The sequence below is a fragment of the Chanodichthys erythropterus genome, chromosome 9 (genome assembly GCF_024489055.1).
Source record: "Chanodichthys erythropterus isolate Z2021 chromosome 9, ASM2448905v1, whole genome shotgun sequence".
NCBI lineage: Eukaryota > Metazoa > Chordata > Actinopteri > Cypriniformes > Xenocyprididae > Chanodichthys > Chanodichthys erythropterus.
In genome coordinates this window covers 32,630,162-32,642,868 of record NC_090229.1, presented here as the reverse complement: position 1 = coordinate 32,642,868, position 12,707 = coordinate 32,630,162, and the positions used below count along the sequence as shown (strand labels likewise).

Genomic DNA, 12,707 nt, shown 5'->3' with positions numbered 1-12,707 from the left:
AGCACATTGGTCAAACATGTCCATCTAGCACATAGAAAAACAATTAAAAAGCACAAAATTCTGTGTGTATGGCCCTTTATACTTTTACTGTGTCAACAATTTATCCATTTTTGGTCACACTTTAGATTAGAGTCCAATTCTCACTATTAACTAATTAACTATGACCTTTGCCTCAATAAACTCCTAATTACTGCTTATTAATAGTAATGTAGTGTTTAAGTTTAGGTATTGGGTAGGATGAAGGGATGTAGAATATGTTCAGGCAGAATAAGCTCTGATTTACACAGAATGCGTCTTTGCATCTAAAAACGCGAATGGAATGGTTTCGAAAAAAGCGTGAGGTTCTCGAGACATGCTTTTGAGATGTGATGCAATAATGGCAACAACAAACAAATAAAACATTTGCCATGCCAACTTGCTACTGTAAACAGAATCTTGCAAAGTTTGCCCCGCCTCCGAGTTCTTCTGATTGGTCCACTGTTTTGGAACCGACATTGATGGGAGGCGTTACGTGTAAAAGCTGAAATTCTTAAAAATGCAGTGCTCATGTGAGCGGCGCTGCAAAAGACTCAATATGGGAACGCAACAGTCATACACGTCCTTAAAGCATGTGTTTAAATAGAAAAACTATGGAAAAGTAACACATTGGAATTGAAAAGTGCATTCTGTATGAACGGCCCCTTGGCCATTAATATAATAAACAGCCAATATCCTAGCAATATGCATGCTAATAAGCAACTAATTAATAGTGAGGATTGGACCCTAAACTAAAGTGTTGCCCTTATTAATTTATTCACTAAAGTGAATATTAGGAGAGACAAAATCAATACCTCAATAAAGAGCTCCATTAAGTCTAACAAGCCATGAATGAGAAATGTAGGTACTCTTCCTTTCTCTTCCTCCATGAATGGCAGTGGAAAAAGACGTGATCTGTTCTCTTCACAATAAACAGAGAGGCATGATGGGGGTTTACCTGCAGCTGGGTTAATGGTGTTTCAAAGTGTGTGTGGCTGGTCTGTCTGAGTTTGACTGTCAAATCTGTAGGGGGCTGCAGGTTTAGCCCTATCAGGGGACTCTCAGACTTAGACATTTATCTGTGCGCTGCATTGACGGAGCCCCCCTCCCTTGCAGCTAACGCAAACAGCACTCTGACATGTTTAGACTGAGAGACAAAGCACAGGTCTGTGGCAGGACTGCTGCTGTCTCCCACGTGGCATGGACTTTCTCTCAGGCCAGGGCAAATTTGATTATGGGATATTTAAGCATGATGGAAAATGGGAAACAAGCAGTTCTTCTTGTTCCTTTTTTTTTTTCGTTTTTGGTAAGCCTACACCTCACATAGCTTAACCACCCACCTTACGACCCACCCCCCCACCCCTCACAGTGCACTCGACATTTGTCTGCCTTAATAGAAGTTCGTTTTAGAGCGCTGAAGTAAAAACGACTTTGGAGGGGTTTGCGCAATGACATCATGAGCTGAAACGTTTGGAAAAAGAGTGGTAGTGGAACGGCGTGGTGCTGATAGCTGCTTTGCAGAACAACCGTTTTCTCTGGAACTTGGTGGCAATGAGACAAACCATGATGATTGCTCCTGACCTGTCTAGCGCGCTCTGTCTCGCCTCTCTGAAATTAGCCAATTCATCATTGCCACGCTTGCAAGAAACGTCTGTCATTAATTGCAAAACTTGTGTGTTTGTCATCCGTGGATCTGTGTTTTCGAGCTCGGGCCAGGCAGGGGAATTACTGACCAATCCAAAAATGATGGATGACAACCCAGAGAGCAGCATAGCACTGATATTTGGCAGTCAGCTTATGATGAGAGAATTACCGCAATGGACTCTCAGGGTGAAAATAGTTTATTTTTTTATCTGATATTTTAGGGAGGTGTCAGTATATGTCATAGCCATTTCCCGAAGACATAAAAACTCATCGCCAGTGGCCATTAGAAATCTGGTGTCATTTCAGTACTACAGGGATATGTACAGGAATTCTCAAAATATGCAACCACATTGTGTGTGTGTGTGTGTGTGTTCCTGTTCCTGTTCCTGTTCAAATTGAAAGGTTTTTCAAGTTTAATTCCCAAGTTGGTAGAAACTTGGATGGGAAAAAGCAAGACGATAGCTTTGAACATGAAAAAATAAGCACTGAAATGCAGACAAAAGACATAAAACAGGAGCCGTCCTTCTGCTAGGGATACTGTTTCACTCCAAAAATATGGCCATTGTAAGAATTGAATATTTTAAAGGGGATATTTCATGTGGAAAACTATTATTCTTTTTGAAATAAAACAGTTTGATGTACTATGTAGTCATATGAACATAACATTTACATTGCGAAGCTCACCCTCACCCTCACCCATCCACCCTCACAATTCATGGAATTTAAACTGAAAATGGGTCATTCAGAAACAGAAATCACACTGCAAAAATTATTTCCATTCATTCATTTCCAAAAGCGTGGTTTTGGTTCTATTTTCCAATACATAGATAAGTATCCTTAAAGGGATAGTTCACCCAAAAATGAAAAATTTGTCATCATATACTCACCCCCAAGTTGTTCCAAACCTGTATGAATTCCTTTCTTCTGCTGAACACAAAAGAAGATATTTTGAAGAGTGTTGGTAATCAAACAGTTGACGGTAGCCATTGTAGGAAAAGAAAATACTACGGAAGCTAGTGGCTACCGTCAACTTTCTGGTTACCAGCATTCTTCAAAATGTTTTCTTTTGTGTTCAACAGAAGAAAGAAACTCATACAGGTTTGAAACAAATTGAGGGTGAGTAAATGATGACATCATTTTAATTTTTGGGTGAACTATCCCTTTAAAACAAGGGATAGTATTCACACACACATAATTTATTTATTTATTTATTTTTGCTGCGCAATAGCATATGACCTTCCCTGTTTACATATGAACAAAAATTTTGTATTCAAAATCGAAATATTCAAATAGGTATTTTTACTCATTTTGTTTGCAAAGAGCTTAGCCAGTAAAAACAGAAGTTGTTTGCATGTAGACATGTTAAAGGTACAGTAGTAAAATCGGCCTGTTGAATACAAAGCATCAAAAAGACAATGAAAATGGTCATATGTAAAACTAAATGACGACTGTTTGGCATTACAGGTCAGAGCTGACAGAAGAAGAGCATCCTCAGAGTCACAGTCACGCTGCCTCCAAACTGGAGGAGGAGGAAGAGGAGATGGAGGGAGATGATGAAGATGAAGAGGGCTCGTTGACAGAAAAGTCACAGGATGAGACGGCCTCTCCCGCCACTATGGTGCAGGGCACTTACGACGAGGATGAGGAACCGACCCCTCTACCTATGTCGTACGAACACACGCGCAGGTCAGCAAAACACATCTGTCTGTTTATTTAAGAAAAGCTTAAAGAGCCACTCTCACTTAAATGAACACTCATTTTTTAAAGATGCGAAAATGTAGATCTTACAGTTGTTTTGATGAAGCCTTTTCGATCCTTTTTACCGCAATATGATGCCTTTGTGACATTAGCAAAAAAGACATTTGGTGCAAATAATTGCTCTGTTTGTTTGTTTGGAGTAAATGCATTGATGAAATATTTCTAATAAGATCAGAAACATTAAGCGGGTTGATTTTGATCTCATGTTAACGTTAAGAGAGTAGTATATTCTTTTTTACAAGAAATAAATCATTTTATTTAGCACATATAAGGACACATTAAATTGATCAAAAGTGACAGTGAAGACATTTATAATGTTACAAAAATAAATAAACGCTGTTAATTGAACATTTTCTACTGCAATCCTGAAAAAAAGTAACACCGTTTCCACAAAAATATTAAAGGGATAGTTCACCCAAAAATGAAAATTGTGTCATCATTTACTCCCCCTCAGGTTGTTCCAAACCTTTATACATTTCTTTGTTCTGCTGAACACAAAAGATATTTGGAAGCAAGCATATCTCACCCCCCATTGCCTGCCACAGTATATATATATATATATATATATATATATATATATATATATATATATATATATATATATATATATATATATATATATATTTTTTTTTTTTTTTTTTTTTTTTTACTACTATGGTTGTCAATGGGGGCGAGATCTTGGTAGTTATAAAAGATTTCTTTTGAAAACATAAAAAGCTTAATTATTCAAAATATTGAAATATATTCATATTTAAAATTATCCTAAACAAACACATATTGTTTAACTCCAGTTGTGAATGTCACTAAATTTACATTTTTATAAAGTGAATCGATTTTGTTTGAGTGTTCATTTAAGTAGATCAGAAGTTGCAAAGAATGAAACTTTACTGTAATAAAAGAACAATGGGCCTACAATGCTATAGCTCTGTTCCAAAACCCAGTGAGCTGCATAGACACACTTGCAATGGGGAAAAGCCTCTAGCCAACAAAATTGTACCCAGTTTCAAATCAATTCAGTTAGTATGCTGCCTTTTAATTGCAGACGTAAACAGCAACCCTGACAGCAACATAGTGTCGGCCCAGATCCGGCCCACATTTGGTCCGCTTCTAATCCGCATGTACCACTATGTTGCTGTCTGGGAAGGCAACGCACCAGATTGAGGAACAGAGTGTCAATGGCCGACATTGTAACATTTAGATGTTGTTGAATACACATTCATTGTTTCCCATAGTGTTTGCCACTGTTGCCTCATTGTCTGTCAGTCCTCTTACAATAACTAACACAACTAATCAGCAACTAGTCATCTGTCAGTACATGCGTGTTTAATCATTGAAACTTTGGTTTGCCAAAACAAAACAAAATGGTCACTTTAACAGTTTGCTGCTTCCTTGCAATTTTGCACCCATACAATTCCATAGAATTATGGAATTTCAAAGCGTCCAGTTCCTCTTCCCTCTTTCGCTGTTCTCACCTTGAACAGTATTGCTGTTGGAATGCCACTGGCATCTAAATGTTTCAATGATCAATACTTTATGGCATATTGTATTCGAAAGCAAGGGAGACTTATTCAGTGTTTCCCAGCATCTCGTTTAATTCTGCATGGACAGAGAGATGGACAGAGTTGACACCAAAGCTGTGTCCATTTGTTTTGTGCTTTCATCCGCTAGTGTGATGACCACCTATATTTTTCATGTCCCGTCACCATCTCATCCACTGCATGCTCCTCAAATGCATCCAGTTCCAATATTTAGATTTCAGTTTTTGGGCTAACTGAGGGTCCCCTCCCCTCTCCACACCCCTGGCCCTTTCCCCCTCCCCTTCCCGGTACAGGTGTATTGAGGAGGATGCAGGCCTATTAGATCTGGAACCTCTGGCTGGTTTCCCCAAAGGCCTGGAATTCCATAAGGCTGGCGAGGAGCCCTATGACATTAAAGACATTTTTAGCACCTCGGTAGAGTCGGAGGCGCTGAAAGAAACACTTTTCAGGCAGGCTAAAACACAGGTATGTGACTGTACCTGCTCCAGAGAGCTTCCACTATGCCACGAGCCCATATCTTCTCGTTACGTCGAGAGAAGGACTGAGAATTAAAGACCATCTTATGAATATGGACACAGTTCTTTTTAGTTTTGCCTTAAAGGTTTTCCAACCAGGGGTTTTGTGGTAGACTTTGTCAGAAAATCCACTGGAAAATGTAAATAAATAAAAGTAAATGAAATTGTATGTTTTGAGTAGTCAAGAAGAAGAAATTAAATCTGACATTTTAGATAAAAATTTAATTAACAATTATAGCTCAATATTTGTATTTTATTTCATAAGATTATATATATATATATATATATATATATATATATATATATATATATATATATATATATATATATATATATATATATATATATGCAAAGATAAAACGAATTATATTTATGCAAAGTTAAGGTTGGTCATAGAGGTTAGACTAAAAGTTGGGGATAACTGTAATAGCCCATGTAGAAAAAGATGTTATAATAAAACTACCGAATCATTGTCATTTTTATTTTGTTTTATAAATAGTGTTTTCAATGTTAAACATTGATACGTGAATATTAACTGAATGACATTAACATAACTAACACTATTAGCTTTCTGTATCATTGCTTTGTATATCTAATTTTAAATTGTCTTCTGGTCTCAGCATTTCATGTGGAGTTGTTACATGTCTTATATGTGTGAACGCAGTTAATGGTTTCCCTTTAATATTGTTTATGGGCAGGAAAATATCTGATTTGGAATCCCTGATTATGTTTATAGGATTTATGTCCAATTGATATTTTGTCATGTAATGAATTTATAGTTTAGATTGCATTATAATGTTTCCCAAAAAGTGATGTGGTGTTTCAAACCCACATACAAGATTTTTTTTTTTTTTTTTGAGTATTCAATAAGCACCTGAAATAACAGCACATGGATTTGGAGTGACAATAGATTAAAGATTTGTGTTTTGGCTCTGGTTTTGGATTAAACGTTCCTTGTTTTCTTCATCCAGGCTTATGCAATGATGCTCTCTCTGTCTGAGAACGCCAATCTGCATTCATCCTCCCAGAACTCCTTGGATGCCTGGCTCAACATGGGAGGAGGGCCGTCAGAAACGAGCTCCTTTCACCCCCTCAACAACATCTGAGAACAAGAACAAGACAAAAGAGAGATCAGAAGAGATGAAGGGAGAAAGGAGGAGATGGGAGAAGAGACCAACACGAAGACCAGCAATGCCACAGTAGACGAACCACCACTATGCGCATAAGATGGAGAACGTACTGTTGAGTGAAACAGACACAGGAACCAATCATAGATGGGAGAGTTTTATTACACAGCATAAAAGCAAGAATGAAATCATCGAATCCCAGCCATAGCGTCTTTCCTGTCTGCAACTAGCCACTATAGTGATGTTCTCTCCTCAGCAGCTGAATCAAGAGGGGACGATGCATTTGAATGACTCTGAAATCACCTCATTTTCAATTATATGCATTTCACAGAGACTGCTCTCAAGGGTTTTTTTACCATGTTCTCGGAGAAGCCCAAGGCCGGGTTGAGTGGACAGGGTAGTTGATGTGTTTCTTCAACTGGAGATTTTAACCGTTTCTATACAGCATTCCATTCTCAAGTTGATTTTCTACAGCACTGTACCAAGGTTTCCTTTATATTAACTCGCAACCGAAGTCTTACAGTAGATCATTAATGTAGACATCGACATTGATTTCCGACGGCAATAGAAGCACTTAAGTCTAGCCCGCAACTAGCATGCTAACTTTCCCCCAAGGCTGACCGCAGTTTGCAAGCCACTGGCTCAAAAAGTCTATGCTGGAAGTCACTGGGAAACCTTTGTGATTTTTGTTCGGCTGCTCGACAGTCAGATAAAAGCAGACGAACCTTCATATGATATATCACGCAGCACGGTTGTTCGTGTGTATAGCATCATCGTCATTGTAATTATTGTTGTAATGGTAAGTATTTTAGCTGTATACAGGCCTTTAGTCCCAACTGAAAAATTGTTTTTAAGAGTTAAATTATTCTCCAGTGGGGCAATTGGAAAATCTTTTCTCCTTCTTCTTGAATTTTTTTTTTTCGATGTGATTTGTTCCTCGGTAAACAGTATTGTTTCTTTTTGAGCACATCTGTGCTTTAATGTTAATATAATTCTTTAGTGAAGGACCAAATTTGTACAATATTGTTGTATGATGTACAAACTAAGTTAACAGTTGGTAGCAGAGAGTGTTGTGTGCCAAATAACCCCCTTTTCTTTGACAATCATTTCTTTTCCAAGTGGTCGCCTCCACTGTTAGTAGTTTTTTTTTTCCCTCTGTTGTTGCTACTTACATTGATGAGTGTTTGTCTTTTATTTATTTTTATTTAGATTTTTTTTTTGTTTTGTTTGATTTTTCTTTTTGATTAATGAAAAAATGAAGAAAAAATGTTTCACCCACTCTTTTGAAGGAATGAAATTACTGAAATATCATGGAAATTCAGAATTGTTCAAGCTCTTTGTAGAAAAGAAAGTTGCCAAAATCTGAATTACAAAAGACTGTGTTTCCTTTATGAGCACATAATCATGAAGTCTTGTTTATGATGCATCTGTTCAACCATTTAGAAATGTAGGCACTGCGTGATTAAAAAAAAAATAAAAAATGTAATTAAAATATCAGGTAACTCAAATACAGGGGCATTATATTTTCACATTTTTACACATTTTATCACTCATGGTCAAACATCTTCATAAAAAAAAAAAAAAAAAAAGGGTCGACAGTGTATCTCTGGGTTCAAAGTGCATGTTTCCTACGTCCCATTTGTTTGTCAGCTGGTCCTAAATATCATATCAAATTCTACATAATTCAAATTCTAAATATTGTTTGCATCCCAAAAGAGACACCGTAATGCAGAGGGCAACAATGGGATGCAGCAACATTTAATGTTCACAAGAGCGTAGAGGTTTCTGAGAGATCCATGAATACACATGAGTCCAACTTCTCTGAACTGTGAAGCCAGCGAATGAATCGTAAACAGCTGAATGCATATCATGAATGTGTAGAGTAGATTTAATATGTTGGTCAAACTTCCTCATAAACTTACCTTCTCCTGATTGAATGTCTTTTTGGACAGGATTTCACACCTTTATTTCCTCTCGACTCGACGTTCTCTGGAAGCAGCACTTAAACCGAGCGCACCCCTGTCTGCCTAACACATACCCATGTCTGCCTAGTTCATACTTTCCTATACATCTGAGCTCTTATCTTAGTACTGATTTTAATGACTTTTTTAAGCAAGGCTGGTTTTAACAAGCACTTTAACTCATGGGTCAAACAGGCATTTTTGTTAGATGCTTTTGAATAAAACAGCAAAGAATATCCAAGCATTGCCAGAAAAGCTTGTCGGTTTTGAAAATTAGGAATGTTCAGGTGTCACTGCGAACACAGACCAAACCAGATGGATTTGACTGGCCTATCACAGGGAATCTGCTTGATAATGTGCTGTTTAAAAACTTGCAGCAGTGTTGTATTTGAATATACTACCAGGTGGCACTCTTACCCTGTTTCATACTGTATCTCCTCACTATATAATTTACTCAAATCCTTGAGTAAAAAGCCTGTGGGATGCATAGGATTTCTAGGGATGTAATGGAATTATGAGTATGAAGTCATGTCACATACTACTGTACTTAGCAAGCGCTGTAGGTGAAGAGATTGACCCACACTGTTAAAATCATCATGGAAAATGGTCAAAAAATGAACAATGCAGATCTCCTTGGCCCACTGTTACATTGCAAACAAACGTATCATTTCAAAAACCATAGATAACGTGGTTTCTCTAAAAAGAAAAAAAACGAAAGAAAAAAGTGTATAGCATTTCAAAAAAATGACATCGAGATGTCCGAAAGTTCATTTTAAACATGGGTTTGAAAATAGATGGTGCTTGTTTCATTTGGATATGAGTTGTATATTGCTTCTGTTATGTTTATTAAAGATATTGTGCATGACTTGTGTTTTAGAGGTCATAATGGTGTCCATTTGTGAAATGTGTATCTTAAATTAAAAAGAAAAAATAATAAAAAAAAAAAATAATGAATTTGTAGATGCACTTATTGTACATGTGGTTAGGTTAGTAGGTTTGACTTTAAGTCCTGTTTACTGCCTTAAATACTATGGGCAGATGGTTATTGAACTGAACAATATGCTTGTGGGAGAGAAATAATGACAAAATTTAAGGATTGTAGAATAATACTGAAAATTCTGAAGTTCTTTTTTTGATGCTTGTGATTACTGAAGATGTACTTTAGAGCAATTTCATGGAAAAGACATGATTCTGATGTTAATTCTGTAGAATAGATATGTATACCAAATGTAATCTTTCCAATGCTATGAAGAATTTATACATGAAATTGATATGCAATAAAAACCTGTGTGCTTTTTATATGAATGCTGTTTTTTTCCTAGATCCTGTAGATGTATTGGTGCATGAGTTGGTTGAGAAAATGCCCGCAGTGCGCAGAGCTGAAATCTAGGCGGTTTTGAAGAATTTCGATAAATTCACATTTAAGGGATGTGACATCACCAGAACAGAAGTCTAAGAGAGTAAAGATTTCATGTGTGCTCCATTCTGACTCCAGCAAAACCTCCCTACTTGCCTTATGTTCACCATACCTCTGTTTTTACGTGGGGACAAAATATAGGCTTTTTTTCAGATTTTATGCTCCAGAAGAGTGCTAATTGATATGAAGGTGCAAGAAAAGGTTTACAGAACAGAACTATGTATTGTGTGCGTGGTGATTAAAAGAAAAAGGGATGACCCCAACAGTTATTTACATAAAGTGTTCAGAATGATGGTGCTTGGTGATTTTACTGAATTTTTGATCAAATAAATGCAGCTTTGGCAAACATAAGAAGCTTCTTTCAAAAACCTAAACAGTCCATTTTTAAAGCTATTGTAGGCACATGCATATAAAAAGTTTACATACCCCTTGCAGAATCAGCAAAATGTTAATTATTTTAACAAAATAAGAGGGATCATTATTTTTATTTATTTTTTTATTTAGTACTGTCCTGAATAAGATATTTACATAAAAGATGTTTACATATAATCCACAAGAAAAAAAAAAAAAAAAAAAGATAGCTGAATTTATAAAAATGACCCCGACTGCATGGGGCACCGGCCACATTCCACAATGGGGAAATGCTGATGGACCCAATAGGAAACCTGCTACTTAGTATATGTTCAGGCAATGGTCAGCTAAGAGTCAGAAAAAGTGGAGGCAATTCAGTGCAGCCCATGATCGACTACCAAGATGGAGGTGAAGTGGTTCCTCGCAGTACATCTCAGACTTCGCCTCTACAGCTACACCGCTGACTGAGATGTTGAAAGCTGTGAGGAACCAGCTACCATTGACAGAGGAGTGTGAGAGTGCTTTCAAGACTCTCAAGGTATGGATTTGCTCTCACACAGTCCCGCAAAGCCTAAAGTTCTCCCAGCTTTTCTGACGGGTTGGAGAAAAAAGAGTGCCAATCAAGTGGTCCCGAGACAGCCTCTGTTACTACTTACTTTGAAGGGAGTCTGATCTAGAAACTGACCATCAGGCCCTGTGCTGCATCAATATAGTGAAGGATCAAGTGACCTATCCTCCTGGTTATTCAAGCCACTGCTCATATTCCCCTCTGCTACAGTATAACACACACGTCGCACCTACACGCATACATTCAGATGGATTGTTTGTTTATTGTTTTGTCTTACCCATTCAATGTTGTTTGTTGTTTGGTTTCAGGATCAGAGGAAATCTTTATAATCGCTCCGCTATGCCTCCAACATCGGAGAGACAAACACTTTTTTTGATTTGTTGATTAAGATATGTAAGTATATTTGATTTTAACTTTAAGTGCAGTGTGTTATTCCATGTTGCTTTTAAAGTTAATATATTTTAAATGTAAACTGCATCATTACAAATGTGCAATTTTAATATAAATTACATTACTTTACTTTACCATGAAGTGCATTCAACATTAAAGTGGGTCAAAAAAGTGACACTTAAGTGGGTCAAAAAGCACTCTAATAATTCATAAATAAATTTTCATTTAATTGTAAATACAGTGGTTTTTTTTAGAAGAAAAAAAAAAAAGGTGCAGCTGTGTCACTGGGGCCGTACTCTACAAAAGTGAAAAGTTACAATATTGTATGTGTGTTTAAAGTTCTAATATGTACCTTTAAAGTGCTAATATGTACCATTTAGGGATAAGTTAGGTGTACCTTTCCACTTTTGTACCTTAGGGTACAGCCCCAGTGACATAATTAAAGGATAATTAGCAGATGGTGGGAACTGTAGTTTTTGAGGAACTGGACTACATACCGAACAGGGGTCTTGTTAATCATAGCAGGCAATAGTAAAACAACTGGGAACATTTTGAATTACTTTCAAAAAGCTGAACCTTGGTCAGGGGGACTGAAAGGCTTATAACAAAAATAGAGGAAAAGCAGAAGAAAGTTTTGTCATTACCTTTCCCTCTGCTTCAAATGTATATGTATACAATTCACATCATGATAAAAAAAAAAAAAAAAAAAAAAAAAAAAAAAAAAACACATGTAGGCCCAGTTTCACAGATAGGGTTAGCCTAAGCCAGTATTAGATCTCAGTTCAATACGGATATTTAAACAGCTTTTATAAACGTACACAAGAGAAAAGCATTACTGGTGTGCATCTTGTGTCAAAACAATGTACAAGCTGCTTTCAGTTCAAACAGCTCAAACATGCATTTCAGTCTAAGACTAGCCTAAGCCTGGTCTGTGAAACCAGGGGGTACTGTATTATGGCGTCAGATAAGCAAGACAAAAAGTTTACAATTGTCAACCACTAGATGGCGCTTTATTTACACTTTCATGTTTGGTTTGTTCGGTTTTCATTTGCACTCACTCATCTCAGAGAACTTTTGAAACTATTCTTGTAATCTTGTATTTAATTCTGCAAGTGCAATCTTTTTTTTTTTTTTTTTTTTTTTAAGAATACAAACCTTTGTGTGCAAAAAAAAAAAAAAAGAAAAAGAAAAAAAAAAGCCACATGAACTGTATGGCAGTGTGGCGGAGAAAAGAAAACATTTCCATTTGAAAGCATGTGAATTAATTTATAATGATATGTATATGATATGTATGCTGATACTATTACAATTACTATTACTACAAAAAAAGGAGCCATTTATATTTGTAAACCATAACAAGAGGATTACTCTTGACAGCGTGTGAAGAAGAGTAGTGGTTGCGCCTACATTAAACATAAAACGT

General features: G+C 36.6%; 1 protein-coding gene across 13 annotated transcripts in view; it reads left to right on the top strand.

Annotated features, from left to right (window-relative positions):
• prdm16 (PR domain containing 16) overlaps positions 1 to 9,840 on the top strand; it is a 282,629-nt gene extending 272,789 nt beyond the window's left edge. For 12 of the 13 annotated variants that reach the window (XM_067395356.1, XM_067395365.1, XM_067395361.1 and 9 more), the window contains 3 exons: positions 3,124 to 3,345; positions 5,249 to 5,420; positions 6,442 to 9,840. In XM_067395356.1, the coding sequence (XP_067251457.1) occupies positions 3,124 to 3,345; positions 5,249 to 5,420; positions 6,442 to 6,576 (529 nt within the window). In that variant the 3' untranslated portion in view covers positions 6,577 to 9,840. The remainder of the gene's footprint in view (positions 1 to 3,123; positions 3,346 to 5,248; positions 5,421 to 6,441) is intronic. The other variant, XM_067395362.1, reaches the window with a different exon arrangement.
• Positions 9,841 to 12,707: the final 2,867 nt, after the last annotated feature.